Here is a 22,641-nt window from a genome sequence, read left to right as displayed (position 1 = left end):
GTTTTGTGTGGACTAGTTGGGGGGGGGGGATGCTCAGTTTCCATGGACTCTAAAATAAAATGCCATGTGTGCACATCCTTTGATTACACACCTTCATGGATGGAAATGCTGAAAAATAATAATATGAAAACTAGAAATAAGCAAGCACTTGCCACACAACTCAGGATAGTTAATATAAAATAGTCCTCACAAGCATTACAAAGATGTGGAAAAGCCTAAACATATTTAATATGTTTGTTCCTGTGTGGGCGGCCTTTTAATATGCGAAAAGGCTGGCTCATTGCATTCCCAACTGCTAGAGAGGGAGGATTTCGGGGTTATTGGCAGAAGATATGGCTCTCAAAATGTAGGCATACTTTTCCGGCATCCTTAACTCAGCCCACACTCCATAATCACATCCACACAAGGACTGATGTCTGCTAGGCAACCTGTCCTTCCATCAGGATGCTTTTCCTCATCAGCAGCTGCATATAACTAACTACTGTATCATGCTGTTCTTGTTTTCTCTCTCTCTCTTTCTCCTCCCCCACTCCTCAGGAAATGTTTTTTTCCCCTCTTTTCCTTTTCCTAAGTTCCAATGGCAGAAACAGAAAGTGCATGAAATCTGGGCCAGACACCCTACTGGGAATAAAGCTCTGTTGCTGCTTTCCAGAAGGTTTTGCAGATTCTGAATTAGTTTTAGCTGCTCCCCCTACTGGAATTGGAAAAATTCAGACTGCTTTATACTTTATTTATTCAAAAACCATGGTGTATCCCTTTAAAGGCACCCCATTCTAATGGTCCTAAGTAAGACTCACAGGTGCCTTCAGAAGCAGCCCCTTATATTTCCCCCAAAAGTAGCTGTGGCTGAAGGAAGCATAATGTTCCTTTAAACCTTGAAAGTATTGCAGTTGCCTGGGCAACGCAGCAATACCTGTCTTTCTGGAGAATAAGATGCAGTTGCCAGGGCAACAGCATCCTGTCTTTCCAGAGACCATCCTGTAATGTGGAAACTGCAGTTTCCATAGTAACCTTTTTGCCCCAGTTAATTCTCAGTTGCTTGACTTAATTTGCCTATATATATATATATATATATATATATATATATGGTCTTCTCCTTCAAGTCATCTTCTGTTTTCTGGCTAAGGATGCAGTTTTCACAGTGACAGAGTCAGGGCGTTAGAGAGCTGCAAAGTAGCGGGCGAAGCAGGTGTTTGGGAAGCAGTTACCCAGGCAACAAAACCAGGGCGTTCCAGAGGTGGTTGCTATGGAGAACTGGATGCTGACGAAGGCTTGTGAGGCTGAGAAGACAAATTGCCCTCATCATTATCTCCAGGCTTGTCAATCATACATATTCGCTTATTTACCTCTGAGAAGGCGAGAGCGCTAGGAGCGAAGAGGAAAACGAGAAAGTGCGTGCTCAAGAGAGGAGAGGTGTTTGTGTAAAACTTCACGCCAGGGGAGGCAGTCACCATCCAGGATGGCAACCATCACCTGCACCCGGTTCACGGAAGAATACCAGCTCTTTGAAGAGCTGGGGAAGTAAGTTTAAGACAGATACAGTGTGTGTGTTTTGGGGGCAGGGATTGTACTGGAAATGAATGAGAGTACTGGACTGAGGAGTCGGAGGGGGGGATGGAGGCATCAGCCAGAATGGGAACAGCTGGCATCCCGGGGGGAGCGGGGGGAGAAAAGGCAATGGAGTGAACAATAAAACAAACTCGCAGGAGAGCAGGGAAATGTAGGCTTTAAAGAGGGCAGGAGGGGGGCTTCCAGGAAAGGAGAGCCAGTCTTGGAGCTGGCAAAACATTTTTTTCAGTCTGCTGATAAAATAAGGGTTCCATATTCCTCCACTTTTGTAAAGCAATGAGATCAGTGTGGGACGTGTTAAAATCGCTTGCTAACATCGTTCGCGCTTGCTGTGTGTGTATACTGTACTTGTGTTGCTATCTGTAGTTCTGAGATGACCCAGCGGAAGAGGGTAAGGGCACTAGGATCCAGGTTAAAATAATTATGGCAAGTGCCACTTTCCTTTTGGGGAAGTTGATGTGCTTGATTTGCCTCGCAAAGCACAACTTTCCGGGGAAGTCGCTGTCTTCCCAGGGAACGAAGGACTGGTGATTTATAAAGCAGCCCTGGATTGCAGTTGCCCCATTGCTTGTATTCCCTTAACCCTCTTTTCAGGTGAGACAGTTTTAGAGAGAACACTGAAACCTGTGTGTAAAAACACTCACAGGTATGCAATAGAAACAGAATGAGAGAATGCCAGTTGGGTTTTTGAGACTGTAATGAACAGATGTGACAGTGTATAGTTTTGCATATTAAACCACATCTTTGCATGCACAGCTAGGTTTGCACCTCTCTTTTGCAGTCAGCTTGCATATCTCTTGTTCCGAGTATGTTTGTGTGCATATGACCACATGTGTGAATTTATATATCTGTTTCACTTTGCATATGCACTTCACTTTAAAGAATGGGAGAATTCACTTTACATGATCAAGTATCTTAGATGCATATCAGGCAATGCATATATCTTTCATGTGTCAGTAGTGTGCCTTGTATATGTGTGTCTGTATATCTATATCTATAGATATGTAACTTGTTCATAAGAGCACATTTAGATGTTCAAGACGGGAAGGATATCTCCTATAAATGATCTTCGAATACTGAGCATTTATGGATTTTTGTGTGTTTATGTGCTTTTTCTCCACACACGTTGACAATCCTAAGTGTCTGTATAAATAATCCTTTGTTGGAGACCCTCTTGTTTGTGCTGGCATTTTTCTGTCTTTGCAACATATTGTGAATATGTGCTCCTGATTTGAATATGTAGGTGTGTCTATTTGCTGGCATTCGTGTTTCTCCAAGTCCACACAGTGGTACTTTGCATACGTATAAATGTTTGCATGCAAGTACCTGGAATTTTGGATGCATTTAGTTGCACTGGGGGATATCTTCACAGCAAACAAGATTCGAGAAGGGGTGGTAGAGGAAATTAGACTAATGTGTTAACACATGTGGTTTAGCACATGCAATTTAAAGCGGAGAACAGGACAAAGTGGGATAAATTCAGTAAGAGTCAACTCCACAGAAGTTGAACCCGTTTAAACTAGCAGGGTACATGTACCCCTCTGATGTGTGTGCACATATGCATTTGTGCAGGGAACATATTTAGATGTGGTTCACCAGACATTGCATTTATTTTCACAAACATTTGGGCTGTTGAATCATGCATAGGTGGCGGAATGATGAGTCAGTGGCCAGATCTCTGCAAAGCTTTATTTCAGTCCAGAAGATGAGTGTGATTCCTTCTTAATTGACACCTGGGAAAGACTCAAACCTGTTTCTTCGGGAAGCTTTCTAACATCACCCCCAGCCCTCATGCAAGCGCTATTTTGAGGGGTGCTAATGGCTGTGAGTCTGTGAAGTGTTCACAAGAGCCACTGAATTGGATGGAGAGCTTATAAGGAGCAGCGTTTAGATGGTACCTGGCTCAGAAAGAGAGGGCACAGTGTTCCAACAGTGTGAGAATTCAGGTTAAAAATAAAAAAGCTGGCTATCTTTGGTTACCTCACAACAGTTTGGTATGGTCAGCATCTATTACTGACTCCCCCCCCCCCCGCCCTGGCTCATTCCCTGTCACTTCACCCAGCACTTCACTCAAACATTCCTATGGTCAGAAGGGTGTGGCAGAACTTCTATTTTTCCTCTGTTACAGCTTAGGAGGAGATTGTTGGTGTCACACATTATCCCATGGAAGGCTGCATGTGCCTTTGGTTGTGAAATGTTATTGACTGTGACGCAGGAAGGAAAGGATAAGTGTTGCATGGAACATGTCTCTGTCTGGCGGATCTGCCCAAAGCACACTTCACCCACTGTTTTCCATAGTCCTTTGAGCAGTGAGCCACGTTGTTAAAATGTTTTCTGGATATTGCATTACATGTTACTCAACACGGTTGCAAGATGGCCACTTCCTCAGGAAGAAAGCCAAAACAAGTGGGATTTGCTGGAGAGGTTTTGCTTAACTTGAGGCACGAGGTTATGCATATCTTCATCTTAAGATATTTCAGAGCGTACTCTTATGTGGGACACTGTCAGAGATTGTTTTTACTAGACATGAAGGGGCTTGTTTGGCGGGCACCTTCTTCCAAACACAAGCAAACCCCAAAGAATGTTATTTGCATCTTAAAAGCTTATCCATGCATTTACTGAGGCAACTCATGTCCTAGTCCTCAAACTGAACTACTCACAGAGGATCCACTGGTTTGCAAATTATTTGTTTCAAGAGATTATTTTGAGTACTGGGCTACTATCAATAAATTTTGGCTACGTCGTCGTTAGCATTATTAACATGCATTATGTTTTTGTGGAAATGCCTAATGTCACACCCTTCTCATATTGAGTAAATGTGTAACAAAAATATAGCTCTTTTAGGGAACACGTCCCCCATCCCCCTGCTTATTATATTCTAGATTCACACAGCAAAGAAATAATGGGCTTGTAAATCCCACCAGGATAAAGATGGCAGCACCAAGGGAGTAGACTTGGCATTTCTCATTCTCCCCACAGCGCTCCTAAAACATGGCTGTTTGAAAGATCTAACACACCACTAGCTATATGGAGTGTATGTTAGTTGGAAGATGTGGTGTGTGGAGGTTGCTATTTGTGTTATATAAGACAAAGGCACTCCAGGATGAGAAAGCAAAGTACATTTTGGCAGACTGCAAGCAATGAAAAGGAACTTGTGAGTATGCTGCCCCTGGTGGAGACGGAGTGAAATACCTCCGATTACGTACCTTTCCAGGGTCCTGTGGGGAACAAAGTGACTATATATTCAGCATATAAAATACTGTCGTTTGATATTTATGTTTGTCTTAAATTGAACTGAAAAATCATTCTTGGAACATCACTGTCTCCAGGTGGGATTCAATTGCATACTGGCAAATTCAGGTTCCACAGTGAGAGTTGATTGGGAGCTCTTGCACTGCAAAACCACTTCCCCAAAGGATCAGACCTTTTGTGTTAAGGAAAGTTCAGAATAACACTTGGATGCAACATCATTTAACCTCCCCGTAAACAAATCAGGCTGAATGTGTAGTAAACAGGTTGTGTGGAAGCACCCTTGGTTAAAGTAATTTTTTTTGTCCAAAATCAAAGCAAAAGAAAAATCCCACCAATCCAACATAATATTATTATTATTAGTGGTGGTAGTAGTAGTAGTAGTAGTAGTGGGAACCAAGCAACCCTACTGTTTGGCCATGGAAAGAACAATTTTCAGAATCGATATCAAGTAAAGGTAGCCAAAGTGTAGAGCTTTCATTGGTAAGGAACATCCAAATTTGAATTCAGTTTTACTCATTGGAGAGGCTTCCAGTATATTGAGACACACAATAACTTCGTCAAATTCTGAGGGCAGCTTTTCCAGTGCCATATGAAACAGAACTGTTGGTAGAGAAACATTACGTTCTATCTACCATCTATCAATCTTTACCTGGCTGTGTTAAATGGTTTTAAAGTCATTTTAAGTTAACCAATCAGAACATTGTTTTAAATTAAGAGCTGATCAGTAATGGAGTGAACTTCCTAGGAAAACAGTAATTTGTATACAGTGGTGTTTTCAGTGAGAGATTAGAAAGGCGTAAGGGACACTTTGAGCATATGATGTTCTGCCACAGAGCTTTTGGTCATAGTGAGCTGCAAGTCTTCAGAATGCTGAATCAGCACATCTGAATCATCACCCCCCTCAAGGGGATTGTGCCATGTGTCCTCCTTGATCATTGCTGGTGCAAAGAGAGTAGTAAACACAGATAGCTCACAAACTAAAATGCGCCAGCAGCGCCCAATTCTCCTACAGGTTGATACCTCTTCTTAAGATTTGTATCCCTTCCTCTTTGGTTATACCAGCAGTGGTGAAACTACCCTTCGGTCCCTTCAAGCTCTGTAGTTCCAGTTTGCAATAATATCAATATATGGTTAAGACCAGCATCATGCATCTTCTAGATGCTCATATGGTCCAGCTCCAAATGGTCCACATGCACTGTACGAAAGCACAAGATAATTAAGGAGCATGGAATTCCATATCATTAGCTCCCAGTTGTTGTCACCAGCAGAAATGCACACCTTTTATCCAGTAAATCAATATTAAAATTACTGTAAAAACCCAAGAGCACCCTTATGTTCAAGGGCTTCTTCAGCATCCTCTTTCCCACAGTAGCCAACCAGAGGACTATAGAAATCCCAAAAGCAGAACCTAAGAGCAATAGCGCTCCCCAGCTGTTCTTCCTTGGCAACCGGCACCTGGAGGTGGTATATGGCCATCCTGACAACAATAGCCATTGATCCCCATTTCCTCCATGCATTTCTCTGATCCACTTTTAGAGCTATCTAAATCAGCGTCCATCAGCACATATTGTGCAAGTGAATTTTGTAGTTCAGCTATGAGCTGTGTGAAGAAGCAGCTCCTTTTGTCTGCCCTGAATCTCCCGACATTCAGATTCATTTGCATGACCTCAAGTTCTAGCATTATGAAAGGGAGTGGGGAATATCTCTATAATAATAACAATAATTTTTCTATACTATGCATACTTTGTACACAACTATCGCGTTCCTCCATTACTCTCCTGCCCTCCCCCCAATCTATAGAGCCCCCAAAGTTGCAACCCTTTCTCATGATCATTTTGCATGCCCTTTCCTATGCCTTTTCCAGCTCTACAATGCACTTTTGTGAGATGCAGGAAACAGTAGTACACGGTATTCCAAGGTGGTCACACCATAGGTTTATTTAAAGGCATTGCAATCTTGATGTTTTTATTCATTGATCCTTTTCCTAATGATCTCTAGCATGGAACTGTCCATTTATTCCTACTTTTTGCTTCTGGTTCTTTACTGAAGCCTAGGAGAGCCTCTCCTCCTGTCCCAGGACTGCTAAGCCTTCTCAGCAGCTTTTTGGAGAGGGACGTCGTCCAAAAGATTTCGAAAACCTAAGTGAACAATGTGCACTAGATCACCCCATTGGCACACTTGTTGGCGCTCTTTAAAAACTCTGAAAGGTTTTGGAACAGAACTTACCATTGTAATATTGAACATTTACTGAAGCCTCAGACAGGAACTGGAGAACATATAAAATATGAGCCTGGAGAAGCTCCTTATAATTTGGTTTTGTTCTCTCTCTCCCTCTCTCTCTCTCTCTCTCTCTCTCTCACACACACACACACACACAATCTAGTATCTTTTAGATTCTTTAAAACACAATATTCGGGGGGAAGTTACATTTTTATTTGTAATATCATTTTTTTACTTCTTAGCTTTTGAAAATGCATGATAGAGTTTAATTTTTTTTACAAACTATGTCTTCAATGCAGTTTTTTTAAATTCAAATGATATGTTTCGGTAAATTACACTTGTGGTGTGGGGGGGAAATGGTTGTAAGGTCTGACTTAATGTCATGTATGGAAAATGTAATGTCATCCATGACCTTTTTGTATCAAATATCCTCTATGTTAAGAAATAACTGGGGGGGGGGGAGAGACCATGACTTGCGCTGTTCAGCAAGGAGTTTTTCATTGCGTAAAGCGTTATACAACTGCTTGATGTTTTACAGCAGGATTATTATTTTTTTACATCAATCTGAATCCCCGTTTACAGAAATTCACTTGGAATGAATTATTCCTGTTACAATAATCCACTGGTGTGTTTGGCAGCATTATCTTTTCGATGGCCACTACTTTTTATTATACATCTTGACACTTAGCAGAGCCTTTGATTGCACAAGGTCACACTGCTCCCACCCTTAGAACAAAACTAGAAGATAAGACTTTCTTTTTCCTTTGGGGCATGGTGATAATTAAAATGCAGGGAAGAGCTGACACCACACCAGGAATATCCTTCTCAATACTGGCATTACTGAGTGGGTCTAGTTAAACTGCCCCCCGCCCCCCAATCCCAGGAATGTGAAGGCAGAATTTCTAGAATTCAGTTTTCTTGCATCACTTGAAAATTTGATAGTATGGTCTAAACCCCAGTAGTTCCCTGGCCTGGTGACCTTTGAATGATTTGGGCAGGGAGTTGTAGTCCCAAACATTTCAGAGCGCAGCAGGTTGGAAGAGGCAGCTCTTATCATTAGTGAGGCAGGGAAAACTAGGTTCTCCTGGGGGGAAATGCCATTGATCGATCGCTCTGAATGCACGAGCTGATACCTGATGGAAGCAGATGTTTTCCACCCTAATGTTTGTCATGGAATTGTAACAATCCTCAGTCCCAAAGAGGGTTGGGGAGGGGCAAAGAAGATGGAGAAGGGGCATAGAAATGAAGAGGGCAGGGCTGGGGGGAATTGGAGAGGCAAAGAAAAAGAGCAGAACGCCTCTGTCTGAGTTCTTTGAGTTCACCCCCCCCCATGAGCAGGCAAAAGAAGTGGCTGAGTGGAATTATCATGTGACAATATATAATCAGGCCCTTCATTCCCAGAGCTGCAGGGGGAAAAGAAAGGATTTGCTGAACAAATAAGAAGGGGAGAAATTTCCCAACCCACACTTTTCTTTCTAGAAGGGAGATAAGCCCTGAAAATGGTTTATAGGAGGAGTGGGAGGCAGGCAGGTGGCCTCACAGGCTCACAAGTGTGAAGAACTGTGGGGAAGGAAGCTCTTTTTGCCTCGGGGATGCTGCTGCCTGTGTGGCAGGGACCTGCATGCACTCAGAAATTAAAATTGAGGCAGAAGCTGCTCTCTTCCCACTGACAGTTGGCTACTCCCCCCCAAACCTCTTCTGATAAGTAAGTTTATTCATGAACATGGTGTGCCAAAACATCCTTTGCCACTTTTCAGACAAAGGGAGCTCAGTTATATTGTTTCCAGTAGCCAGAGTGCATGTTCTTTGCATTTATTTCCTGTTTCGAAGGTGCTCAACATGGTGGACTTCTGTCCCCTGGCATTATAATGTTTACAAGAGGCTGAGAGGCTGGGCAGACTGAGACATAGTGGCTGGCCCAAGCTCATCTAGTGAGCTTCATAGCTGAGTGGAAACTTGAGTCTGGTCCCCACTGGACATAGGACTCATCTACGCTCGTAACACTAAAAATGAGTTTTTAAAGGGTTATGATAACGATGTTCTTTTAAAACGTCAATAATGCATTATTAAAATGTGACACCAGAGAGCGCTGTAGAGTTCTCCCCATGAAATAAGTGGGTCGGCCTTGTAGAAAAGGAAGCAAATAAGTAATCAAGACGCCTTTTATGTTAGAATGATATCAACAACACCGTTCTAAGAATGTTTAAAGACTGAGTATAGATCCAGCCCTAGTCTACCACTGGGCCACAGTGGTTCTTCAGTTATATACTGTGTGGCCTCCATCACCTTAGAAAGGCACACGTAACTGGTCGCCTTGGTTTGCTCAAGTTGTGCCATGATGATGGGAGGGTGCAGTTCTCAGGTATGGTTCTTCAACAAATGTCCTGCATGGCTTATTTATTTGTTTATTTAGTATTTTCATTGCCTTGTTCTTTTTTGTCTGGGGTAGCCAAGGTAGTTCCTCCCAGGTGTTGTTAGACTACAGCTCCCATCATCCTTCACTACTGGCCGTACTGACTGGGGCTGATGGGGATCGGAGTCCAACAATGAGTTGGCTACCCCCGCTTTAGTAAAGCACCCCAGGAATATGGTGGAAGGGCAGTGTAAAAATATCACACAAATGTAAATATAAATATAAATTGCACTGTAGCAGAGGGAAATATATTGCACATCCTCAAAGCATGTAGGCATTCTGGTTAATGAATCTCCTGGAAACGTGTAACCCAGCTGAGGAGAGCCTCTCAGACATCGCTGGTACACTTACATCCTCACCTCCCCTGTTTCAGGAATGAGAAGATGGGGGTGCAGGCTGCATGGGCATTGCTGATCCTGAACAAAGAGGTACCAATACAAAAACAGCACTTTCCAAACACCTTAGAAACTTTTGCTTCACGAGCAGAGAACTTTTTGCAGCCACATCCCCTTTTGGACCATGTCCTGAAGGCCACATGCTGGGGGGGGGGGGCAGGGCCAGAGGCAAAATTAGTCAGAACAGAAAAAGGAAGTAAAAATTATCTTTGTACAGAAGGCTGGCTGGTTTCATCACACACACCCTCTCTATTCTGAATCCAGGCAGGCAAAAGGCAGTTCAACGACACGTTCCAGTCAAGGAGGGTGCAAAGCAGTGTTGGTGCCCTGGAGAGGAGAGGGTGACTCTGGGGAGGGTGTGGGGAAGAGTCCTGAGGACCAGATAGAGAAGCTTGGAGGGCCACAGGCCTGAGGTTTCCCACACCACATGAACCTGCTTCTTGGAAATTCAACCACGAGAGTCAAATGCAGGTATCCTGACCTTGTATAAATAATATATTTCAAGCATTTTTTGCTTTCAGACGACGGGCTTATATTTATGACACCATCAACAGCAAGGCATTTATAGCATTGGCTGAATGTGTGTGTGTTTGTGTGTGTCTATTTTGCATAGTCGTAGAGAGCTGTTTTCCTGCAGAGACATGAGCCATAATCGTATGAGTGGATCAACACTGCTGATTATTACCAACGTTATCTTTCAATACTATGACTAAAGCTGCGCTTGCCAAATTAAACCAAAGCTGCATGTAGTTCAACATTCAGTTTCCAGTAGTGGCAAATCAGATGCTACTCTGTGTGTGTGTGTGTGTGTGTGTGTGTGTGTGTGAGAGAGAGAGAGAGAGAGAGAGAGAGAGAGAGAGAGAGAGAGAGAGAATGGACATATTTTCCCTATTGGACTTACTGGGAAGAGGCACTTCCAAGATGCTCATTTACATCAGCTGTGAAAGATGCTTTCTCTATATGCAATGGTGGCAACTGGTTCACATAGAATCATACTGAATCATATTGAGGAAGGAAAGTGTGGGTGTAATAGGAGTGAAGGGGATTTTATGGATAACTCTGGACCAGCCAAATTTGGTGCCAACTGGGGATTTCCTCCCAATGCAAATAGCAGGTTCAGAATGGATTTTCCTCAGGGCTGCAGCTGGGGAGGAAATTGTTAAACTCCTCCTCTCCACTTATCATAGAATCATAGTCTTGTAGTGATCCCAATAATTATCAGCCACCCTAGTGGATGTCATATGCATTTTTTTAAAGAACAAAACCAAAGTTGTATTTAACGGCAAATCTAGTTTGGTCTTTCATCTCTGCTCTCTTTTACAGACCGCCTTTGTACAATGTGCATGATCGTAGTGAAGGCTGAATGAAGGGATATATTTGCGGGGGGGGGGGCTCATGTGAGCACTACTTGCTGTCGAACTTTATGCGTGTCTGAATGCCAGCAGGGATGCATCACCCACTCAACCACCTACATGCAAACTGAAATATGGACACAGTGAATCCCAGCCACGGTACACAGAACTCTACGCAATATGCTCTTGCACACATGTCCTTCTGGTTCCTTCCTGAACATGTGCGTACACAACCTTTGAAAGAGAAGAGAAAGACAGTTCCAATCTTACTATATAATAAAAATGTAAGAGTGTCGCCACATGGCTCCCCTTGAAGGATTTGCAATGCTACATCAAAATCCTGGATTTGCGTGAAGTCAGGGTGTGGCAGAGGAGCATAAGAGAAGGCAGATTGCCCAGCCGTAGTGGCCATGGCATGGGAGCTAGAAGGGAAGGTCACTGAGAATGGGAAGTGGCGGGAGAGGTCTGAATGGATATGGAATTTTAGGGGTTTTTTTTGTTTTTTTTAAGTTTTAACAAGAAGAAATCGCAGAAATGGATGCAACACAGAAACTAACATCAAGAAGCTAACGTAATACTGTAGACTCTTTCCCAGTTCCTTTCGTGCTGTACTGAAACCTTGTTTTAAATTGCTCAAACCTCTGACAAAGTTTAAAGCTGCCATTTTCCTCTCAATGTCATTCCGCTCTTCCTCCATTCTTCATACTCAAATATCTTCCTCCTCCTTTGTTCAGCTGCCTTACATGAGATAGATAAAGCATGCAGAGCCCTCAAATATTCTACAGCACTTTCACACAGTGTATATCATTCCCTGTACTACGTGTTGTCTTCAGCATGAAGTTCCAGATTCAGTGTAGAACAGATCTTTTATTAACAAGCCAACACCCGTAATATGTGCAACATCGATCAACTGAACCAAATTTTTGTTTGTTTATTTATTGCATTTACATACCACATTTGTCTTCCACGGGTCTCAAGGTGATGTACATGGTTCTCCTCCTCCCCATTTCATCCTTGCAACAACCCTGTGTGGTAGGTTAGCTTAAGAGATGGTGACTGGCTCAAGGTCCCCCAGTGAGCTTCATGGCTGAGTGGGGATTCAAACACTGCTCTCCCAGGTCCTAGTCCATTGGCTTGAGGGTGAAGTGTAAAGCAGGGCTGTGGAACAGAAGACTAATTAGTTGTCTTTCGGAACTAATTGGGGAGAAGGAGTGGGGGAAGGGGACCCTCCAGGCAATACAGAAGGCCTTCGTGGATATATGTGTACCTACAGGTACCACACGGAGAATGCCTGGGCCACAGGTTCCTTCGTTGGTGCCCCTTGAGAACATTGATGTCTCAAGCATTTGCTCCTGAGCAACTTGTGAAGTTGTGAGGTGGTCCTGCATGCAGTACAAAAAGGGTAAGCTGAATATTGCTCACAAGAAGTCCAGTGTGTGTGTGTGTGTGTGTGTGTGTTGCACGTGTAGCATGCACTGAATGCTTAGTGATAATGAGAGGAGTTAAGCCAGAGAGAAGGGGAAATGCAAAAAACAAACAAACTACAGTTTCCATGAAGCTTGCCTATCGCTTTCATTATATCTGACCTGTTCATGGGGGTGTGTCTCCATTTTAATAGAACAAGGTTACACAGTTGTACTGCACATCATGGTCTTGTCTAATCCATATGAGACACTGGTTCCCCTGAAATACACATAATACACATAATACTCAGAGAATGCTTCCTAAGCCAGCCACTTCCTCCTCCCTCACATACACCCATGCACGTTCCTTTGTTAACAGGCACCTGCAGTGCTCAGATTGCTATGTGCTCACTTCATCCAAACATCTACCTTTCACCTGCCACCTCTGATTTCATGCTACTTGAGTAAGGAGCAGCTTTCAGTGTGACTCCCCACCTAAACAAATTGGATAATGGTAGGCATAGGTGTGACTACGTGACAGATCTAAAGGGTATGGGAGTTTCCCCATCAGCAATTTTCAATAATCTTCAAATATACAGTGGTACCTTGGGTTACATATGCTTCAGGTTACAGACGCTTCAGGTTACAGACTCTGCTAACCCAGAAATAGTACCTTGGGTTAAGAACTTTGCTTCAGGATGAGAACAGAAATCGTGCTCCGGTGGCGTGGCAGCAGAAGGAGGCCCCATTAGCTAAAGTTAAGAACAGTTTTAGGTTAAGAACGGACCACCGGAACAAATTAAGTACTTAACCCAAGGTACCACTATAGTAGTATTCACACCCTTAACAGTTTGTATTATTGACAGATTTACAGCATACATTTAGAGTACACCCAATGCACATATCAAGCACATGACTCCCCCTAAAGATTCATGGGAACTGTAGTTTGTTAAGGATGTTGGAAATTGTAGCTCTGTCTATGAACTATAGTTCTTTGGGGGAAGCCATGTGCTTTAAATGTGCATCAGATCATAGAATCACAGAGGGAGGGACCTCGAGGGTCATCTAGTCCAACTCCCTGCAATGCAGGAATCCCACCCACAGCTGTCCCTGGGTGGGGTTGAACCACTAATGTACTTTAAATGCATGGTGCAGACCCATGTTTTAAAATATACCAGAAACCTGGAAAGGATCCATTGCTTAGAGGCAGGGCAGGGTTTGCAGGCTTGAGCATGGATGGGTTGCTGAGCTTGGTGGGAGGAAATGGTGAGGAGCACGCAGTGTCAGAGCCTGGGAGATCACACAGTGTGAGTGAGCTAGAGACCTTCGGGTGACCTGTTTATTCAGAATCCATCCTGATTTGCTTGCATAAATCATACATGGTGGTTAGACTACAGATGAATTTCGATGTGGGGAATATTGTCTTGGCTTTCCTGGTTATTATGCTAGTGCTTCTGTCACATTTTCTAACATTCCTTCCAGACTGCAGTACCTGTTGTGTTATGGAATGGTGTCTTTTTGAGCAAAATTCAGCATGCCGTTCTGAATTTCATTCACACCTGTGGGGGTGGAGTCTGCAGTGGCTGCAGACATATATATAATGGATTGTTTTTGCTTAACGGGTTTTCCATGGTAAGGGGAAATCCAGATCATTTATATAGAGAGGGAGGGGGGAGGGGGAGGGGGGCTGGCATTTTGATGACAATGATGTCATGTGGTTGAGCAACAGCGAGTCCACAATAAACTCCCGCCTGGAAGCATCTTGTATAGCAGAGATGAAGACTATTCTTTTCCACCAGAGCTTCTTTCTTAGTGATAATTTGCATTGCCATAGCAACTAGTCTCCAGCTATCTAGGGGACTCTCTGCAAGTTTGAGAAACCTGTGGCAGATGGGCTGTTGGGGGCTCCCCTCCCACCCCACCCCCAGTTCTGTAAATGCAGCTTTATTTGCTGAAATCCTATCTGCATTGTTAACAGTGTTCTAGATATCTGGGCCAAATACCCTATTGGGAGATGGGGGAGGTGGGGGGTAGAATAGCTCTAGAGCTGTGCGAACTTCCCCAGTAAAGTGGGGCGGGTGGGGGGAACTTGTGCCATGATGATAACATCATTTTGCATCATTGCATCCCCAGTTGTAAACATTCTGAGCGAGAGAAGAGGGAGGGGAGACTTGGAACTGCTATATTCAGGTCAGGCTGGCTGGGGCTGATGGGATGGGAATTGTAGTCCACAATATTGGGAGGGCACCAGGATGTGGAGGGCAGTAGTTCTGGGTCGGTCACTGTGTTTATAACACATGGAAGATACCAAGAGAAAGAGTGTGTATACTTGTGAGAAGCTCAAAGCTTTGCAGCCGCTGTAGTTTGTTAAGGGTCGCTTGGAATTGCAACTCGGTGAGAGGTTAACTGCAGGACCCAGAGTTCGTTGAGGGAAATAATGTGCTTCCCGTGTGCTTTAAGGCTATCATGTGTATACAGCCACAATGAGCTTTAGAACCGAGAGGGAATTTGAATCTGAATTTCACATGGCCAAGCCTAGCGCTGCGTTGCACTGGAGCAAAGCAGCTATGACAAGAACATGGAGGCAGGCAACTTGCAGTCTCATGCACAGCTTATTATACTTGCAAAGGCTCTGCGGGTATTAAAAGATTGCCATCTTTCCTTCCGCCCACTTGCCCTCCTACCCTGGCCAGGTACTGGAGCCCGTTGTGGAGAAATTGTCAGGGAATTGTTCTCACATCCCCCTCTCCTGCTGCCGGGAAAGCAGATGCGATTAAGACAAAAGCCCAGGGAAGGGAAACATGAAAGTAAAATCTTCAGGACCAAGAATGGATTGGTGGGCCCCTCTGTGGAGAAGAAATGCAACATTTATTTCCCTTCGTCCAAATTAAGCCCTTGGCCCTCTGGGTGAATGAGATATTAATAGTCCACTTCATACACAGGCAAAGAATAATTCTCAGGCTCCTACAGCAAAGGCAGCCGGCAAGTATTCAGCCCCAGTCCCCTCTGTATAGTTAGTACAGCTACCTTAATTCTTCCAGAAGGGTCTCCTTTTTCCAAACCCCGCTCACTGCCAGGCCTGACTGCCATGTGACCCAGAACGATGGTTTCCAGCAGGGGCCCTTTGTGTGTGGGTTTGCTTTGCTACGTGAATTTCAATGAACATTTTGCTTCTGTTCCTCACACCCCGCCGCTTTCCTATTTGACTAAAGATTCATATTCATGCCCAAATTGCCCTCATCCTTCCACCCCACCGGGAAAATCAGTTACTCTCCATTCTCCTCAGAGGCTCTGGAGCCCCCTTTCCTGTGTTTATTCTTTTCCTTCTCTATATATGTTTTGCTGTGGGGAGAGATTGCTCTTGATATTTGTAATTCCTATGCCCACCCCCTCCAGGCGGAATAGATTTGGCAGAAAGAGCACTAGATACAAAGGAGCATGATTATTTCCCGACTAAATGGAAACTGGGTGCAGGGTGGGGGGAGAAGGGTGCCCCTGATATGTGGGCCTATTAGGGAGACAAGACGCACAGACATCACACTTGGGGTATTTCAAATAGGGGACCCATGATTTATACCTACTGCGTACGATGTCTAAAAAAGCGACTTACTCCTTCTCCCATTTTAGTTATTTCTGTCTCCAGCCCCCAGAGTGAAGAATGAGACCTCTGCATCATAAGGGCCCCACTTGAGAGACCCCCACATGAAACGCAGCGAGGTCATTCCTGCACCCTGCACTGCATTTCAAGCCACATTTGCACAGAGTTGTTTGTGTAAGAGAGCTGGCAGGGATGTGTCCCCCAGATGCCCCCCAACCTTTTAAGTTCCCCCACCCCTCCAGCTCTGCTGTTCATTAAGCTGTCGCCTGCGCTCATCTGGGCCAGTGCAGCAACTGTTAGGGTAATTTCACATTACCGCTTACTCCACATTCACTTTTTTAATTGGATTGAACCTGGTTTGAGATGGGGGGGGACACATCAGACAACAGTGTTCATCAACAAACTACAGGTTCAATACAGATTGTGTGGATGTGGCTTCAAAAATCAGCCATGGGAGCGCAATGGAAGTGTAGTAAGTGGCATTGTGAACACCCCCCAACTTACACCTTCCATTGCCCCCTGGATGCAGATCCCTAGACATTGTGAATGGCATGTAGGATACTCTTGTGGTACCATCACTGCTTAATCTAAGCCAGGAATCACCAAGGCTCATTCTGTGACACCATTATCAGTTGCTGGACCCATGAGTGGTTTTTGTTTTTGTTTATTCTGCAAAGGGTGCATTTTCACAGCACTAACATCTAGCCACCTCAGCTTAGGGAGAAGGGCTTGCAAGGCAGCGGTTGTGGCCCTCAGGCAGGTTTTAGTCCCAGCACTGCTTACTTTATGCCCTTGGTTGGTATGAGCCATGCCTCAGTTTCCCTCAGTCAAGCATAAAGTATAGCTTCAGTTCTGAGCTCCTTGAGATTCATCAGGAATCTGGTTTGCAGGCCCAGGTGCAGTGGAGCTGCAGGCAGTGGGGCCAAGGAAAGATGTAGAGGCAATAAGCACAGGACAACCAAAATAGGATTTAAACAGGCCACAACTTTATTGATTACAGGTGTCAGCAGTTTTTGGCCTAGGCATTGGGTGTGTATCTTGACTTAACCAGCCTGACTGCTGGTTGATTTTTGGCAAGGTTAACTAAAGTTAAGTAGCACCCTATAACATGCATCAAATCAGGGCAACCCCTCCAAGACCACTATTTGGGGGTGCTGTGGCCCATCAGCCCCTGTCTGGGCATCCAGACAGAAGCATCTCCCCAGAATCACCTTAAGGGGATATGCTGATCCCTTGGGGGGGACACCCCCATCCAATTAAACTAAGGATCCAACGCAATGTCATATCTGCCACCTGAGTGGCTAGGGCCTGAAACAAGTTGTTTATTATAAGTGGTGAAAGGCGTAATAAAAAACAAGAAGGGCTAAGTATCTAATTAGGCACAAAGTCTTCTTTCCCTTAAGAGCATTCTCGCACTTGTCCCTGTGGGTCTCTCCCATACCATTTGTGCACATGTGAATATTGTTAATGCAAAGTATAAAGAGGAACAGAGTGAAGGTTAGCCTGAATTTACACACAGGTCACTGTAGGGTTTTCCAGGAGTGATATTTGTGTGGGAAATGCAAGCACCAGTTTAAACCTCACATCTGGAAACACCTTACCATTCAATTTTAGAACCACAGAGCCAAGAAATGACAAGATTCCCGCTGCAAATCTTATTTCCCAGGCAATGAATATAAGCGTACCTTCACAGCGTGTCTCATTTCCTCCTTTGCCTCTACTAAGTATTAGCAAGAGGTAGTTAACTCTACTCGGTAAGGTGATTCTTCTATTTCTGCAGAGGAGGCTCAGATTAACAGAAGCCAAGCTGTTTTAGAAACTAGCAGGCCACTTCTCCCTGTAGGTAGATGGCACTGGTCAGGTCAAGGTTGAAAAAGTCAAAGCTTTGCTTTCTGGTTGAAAAGTAGCTGCCCATGAAGAGGAGAAAAGGACACGCATCTTCAGTCTTCTTCACCTCTGCTTTAATGAAGTCTTGGCATCTACAAATCCACCAGGATATGAACTGCATGCCTGGTGTGGAAGCATCCTGTAGGAAGCATGTTTCATAATACAGTTTCACTTGTGGGAAGCCTGGTGGCATCACAAATCATCATCTTCTTCGCAGAGCTCAAAGGGCTCTGCCTTTAACCCGCTCTTGCTTCTCTATGGAGCATTCCTTCTCCAGCCACTGTGGATGTACTAGCCTAATAAATGAAAACGACCAGTCCCATAAAAGACTGTGGTGCACTGAAGTTGTCACAACAATTAGGATCCCAAAGGGATGCAAAAAGTAAAGCAAGTTTTGTATACCTGTGGTTAGGGTTATGGTGTGGGGTACAAGTTTTATTTCCAAAGCTTGAACTTGCATGTGCTTTAAGCCAGAAGGTAGTACAAACCCCCAATATCCACAAATTTGGGAATTACAGAAATATGGCACCCCCACTCCCCGAGTCCCCTAGACAAGCCTTCCTTGCACACCTTAAACTAGATATCTGTCCCCAGGTACAGAGGAGGATGTTGCCTCATCCCCAGTGCTGAAGTAGGATTCAGCTGTCAGCCCAATTGGATTCCATACATGGAATGGAGGACACCACCATCTTTGCCTCTGACAGAAAAATATATCAGCCAGGCCTGCTTGACTGACAGGCACAAAACAAATTATATGAAATAAGCAAGACTATTCAAATTTTCTTAACCTGGCACAATTTATATAGACTGTAGAATACAAGTTTCTATTTCTTTAACATGAGAATATTTTAGCCCTTGTAGCTGCTGTCACTATAATCTTTGCCACCAGGTCATGTTTTAAAATTTCAGCAACATCAGATTCAAGTTGGGTCTTTTGCACAAAAACTGCATTGGTGTCAATCTTTCCTTCATTAAAATGCATTATTATTGGCAGGCACTGACTGCCATTTGTACCAAGAGACATTTGATAAGACAGAAGGTGCTTAATGCTTTCCACCAGTGGAAAAAGTCACTATTCAGGGGGAGGGGGGAGAAGACAATGTGAAAAATTGGAAGGCGAAACATGCCAAATGCTTGAATGAAGGAGACAAATTGTCACTTTTTATAACAGGGATTTTTCCCCCCTTTATTACATCCACATTGCTGATTTTTCTTTCAAATGCCATTTGAATGGGAAAGTTTCCCTAAGTGGATCTAATACACATTGAACCTCTCTGTTAGGAAAATCCCCACCCCTCACCTCACCCCAGTGTTTCTACTCAAGCTAGTTAGCAATTTCCACTTCAGCCTTAAGAGTATTGAGCCAGAATGTGAGGAACCCAAAATCAAATCCCCCACACAGCCATGAAGTTGAATGGGTGGCCTTGAGCAAGCCATTCATTTTCACCCTAAACTACCCTACAGGATTGCTGTAGGAATCTGCTTGAGATAGCTCAGTTGGTAGAGCATGAGACTCTTAATGTCATGGTTGTGGGTTTGAACCCCACCTTGGGCAAAAGAGGGTTGCAGAGGGCTGGACTAGATTACCCCTGTGGTCCCTTCAGACTCTACAATTCTATGATTCTATGAAGGTCATGAAACTAATGTGATACATATGTAAAACAGCCAGTTCTTCCCATCCCCCCCCCCGTCACACTCAGAATGTGTCAAAGAGTGCTGGGGTGCCTTGAATGATGCTTGTGGTGCTGCAGGCAACCTTGGCGTCTGTCCCTCTTCTCTTCCCTTCCCTTCCCTCCCTCCTCTGATGCCCTCTCACATCTCTGCCTCCCAAAGGCTTGCACAGCTGTTGGTTGCAGTAGCCCTGGCTACAAGCTCCCAGGGTGAATGGTGCTTCTGGGTCTGGCCAGGGGGTGCTTCTCAGGCCCCATTGGGGTAGTGGGAGGAGGCACCTCTCTTTGTGGCAGGGTGGGGTGTAGCTCAGAGACCAGGGGCAGCAGCTGCAGCAAGGAGAGGGGAGAAAAGAGGAGGCTTCCCCACTAGGGAAGGTGTGCAAAAAGGGGTGAGGGGCTGCCAGCTCTGCAGACAAGGGGTGACCTAACTGGGCTCCTGAGCCCCACAGGGGTGCCACAGAAAGAATGTAGTTGGTCAAGGGAGCCGTGGACCCAAAAAGCTTGAAAACCTCTGCTCTAGGTTTTAATGTGCTGTTAATAAAAAAGGAGCATCAATGACTACTGATCATGAAGGCTTTATACTACCTCCAGGATCAGAGGACACATCTGTCTTTTTGTCTTGCTTGTGGGCTTTCCAGAGGGCCACTGTGGGAAACAGGATGCTAGAGTGTGCACGGGCCTTTTGCCTGGCTCTTCTTTTGAACATTCCCACTTTTAAACATGTAGGCATGTGGGGTACATGATTTTATTCGGCAAACATCTCATGTATTGGGGGTTTCTCCCTCTCTTCTCTTCTTCTCTCCAACAGAGGTGCTTTCTCAATTGTCAGGAGGTGTGTGAAGGTGTTGTCAGGACAAGAATATGCTGCCAAGATCATAAACACCAAGAAGCTCTCCGCTCGTGGTAGGTGCTGCCTGGTCTTACTACATGTTGGAAAGGGATTCCTCAGACCTGTCTGCTGCAGTGAACGGCACTTATAGTAGCCTATATCTTTTTACATGCTTTGGGAACTGATGTGGTGACAATTGCTACAAGCACATGTTTAAAGGAACAAGTCTAGGCACACATTTCCATACATGCTAGAACCATTACTTTTACCCATTCATCCATCCGTTTAGTGTAGGATCAGCTGGCACCTAGGAAGGTAATCCCCCCCCCCCCGCCCAGCTGTAGAACTAGAGTGGCCGCCACATGCAAAACCCTGCATGTGACTGAAAGCCATACTTAACATCAACGTTGCTGCTCCATCTCCAACAACCCCTTTGCACCCTTCTTTCAATCCCTTAGGCCCAGCCCACAGGACAGCATTTAAAGCAAAAAACCCACCTTTGGATATTGTACGTTCCCACCTCCTTGAAACTGACACATAGTGAACAGGAGAAATGGAATGAGAATAGGACAGAGGGAATGGCCTTCTTGAACTGCTAGAGAGAGATATATGGTTACTATCTCTTACAATCCCTGATCTAACATTTGAACTGCAAAGAATGCTATGTGGCTAGTTTTCCAGCTTTCCCACAACTAGGTGGTTGCTTTTCCCATTCTATGGATGGAGAACTGAGGCTCAGATAGTTTCTTGTTTTGAGGCTAGGTATAAACTCATAGCTTTGGCTTGTGCACAGTAACTAGTGGCCACACAGCCCCTTTAAGGCTTTTGAGGTCTGTGATTTTGTGCTGTCAACACAAGAGACAGCTAAGAAAGAGCAGCCAGCACCCAGTTCCCAAAGTGATTCTTTATTCAGTTATAACAATCAGTTCAGGGTTTCTGAATTACAGGAGCTTTGCAAAACTATTGATTCTATTACTGTGGCGAAACAACTCTAAAATTTTATAATCGATAGCCCTTCTTGCTTCTTGTAGCTAAAATCCAACTTTTATTAGTTTCTCCAATTACTTTTAAACTAGGTAAAATCAAGAGTGTTTTCGCATATCACTTTTGAGCCTCTGTCTCGCTATTGTTGCTAAGTGGCAGAGAGAGCAGAGGGACAGCATTTGCAATGCAAATAGTCATTCTGGTGAATATAGGTTTTACATTCATAATCATAAAGCCTGCTTTAAGAGCTGCTTTAGGTTTTGTGTATGAAAACACTCACAAGAAGCAAGTCATCTTTCCTCCAGGCATTTTTGAAGAGCACATTGTCTTATAAAACAGCAAACATACAGACAAGCCGCATCAGAGTAGCATTACATGGTGAAATCACCACTTGGATCGGTGTCAGTAAGCAGAGGCTTTGGAGAATGTCAAGCATCTCAGTTATGGCCTTGGTGATGGTTAATGTCCTGAGCTGCCTGCCTTCCAGGAGAAAAGCCAGTCAGAGCTCCTGTCTTCAAACCCACCCTTTGAACGGTCAAGCCCAAAATGCTTGCTGGTGGCTCACCCTCATGCCCTTCCTAATTCAATCCCCAGGACAGGACTCATAAATTTGCATAGCATGATGTTTTCCCTCATGCTTCCTAATGGGACTTGAAGGAAGTAGCCACCACAGCTTCTGTATCTGTCAATCATACTTTGCATGCAGGAGGTCCAAGGTTCAAGCTCATGTTGAGAAAGACCCCTGCATGAGGATCACTGCCAGTCAGAGTAATAGAATAATATTGATCGATAGGCTGATTCAGCAGCCACACTCAAAATATTATGTCTCTGCACCTGCGCATAGCCCCTTTGTTTCTCCTTTTGTCTGAGTAGGCAAAGAACCCAGGAAGTCACATTCAACCATAGTTTCCCATTACATCTGAATTAGAATTATGGTTAATGGCTTCCAAACAAACCAAGATCTGGAAACCAGCTTCATATTCTGGCTTGTTTGGATGCTGTTAACCATAGTTTTCTGGTTCAGATCTGACTGGAAGCTAGGGTTAAATGTGGCTTGTTTGCTCATTCA

General features: G+C 44.3%; 1 protein-coding gene across 4 annotated transcripts in view; it reads left to right on the top strand.

Annotated features, from left to right (window-relative positions):
* Positions 1-1,182: 1,182 nt before the first annotated feature.
* Positions 1,183-22,641, top strand: part of CAMK2A (calcium/calmodulin dependent protein kinase II alpha) — a gene marked incomplete at its 3' end in the record, with an annotated part of 109,110 nt that continues 87,651 nt past the window's right edge. For 2 of the 4 annotated variants that reach the window (XM_082211793.1, XM_082211794.1), the window contains exons 1-2: positions 1,184-1,521; positions 20,568-20,662. In XM_082211793.1, the coding sequence (XP_082067919.1) occupies positions 1,460-1,521; positions 20,568-20,662 (157 nt within the window). In that variant the 5' untranslated portion in view covers positions 1,184-1,459. Of the gene's footprint in view, positions 1,522-20,567; positions 20,663-22,641 lie in introns of all 4 variants that reach the window. The other 2 variants (XR_014216604.1, XR_014216605.1) reach the window with 2 other exon arrangements.

Source organism: Podarcis vaucheri (genome assembly GCF_965113315.1).
Source record: "Podarcis vaucheri genome assembly, chromosome: 2".
NCBI classification, from domain to species: Eukaryota; Metazoa; Chordata; class Lepidosauria; order Squamata; family Lacertidae; genus Podarcis; species Podarcis vaucheri.
This window is presented reverse-complemented; position numbering and strand designations above follow the sequence as displayed.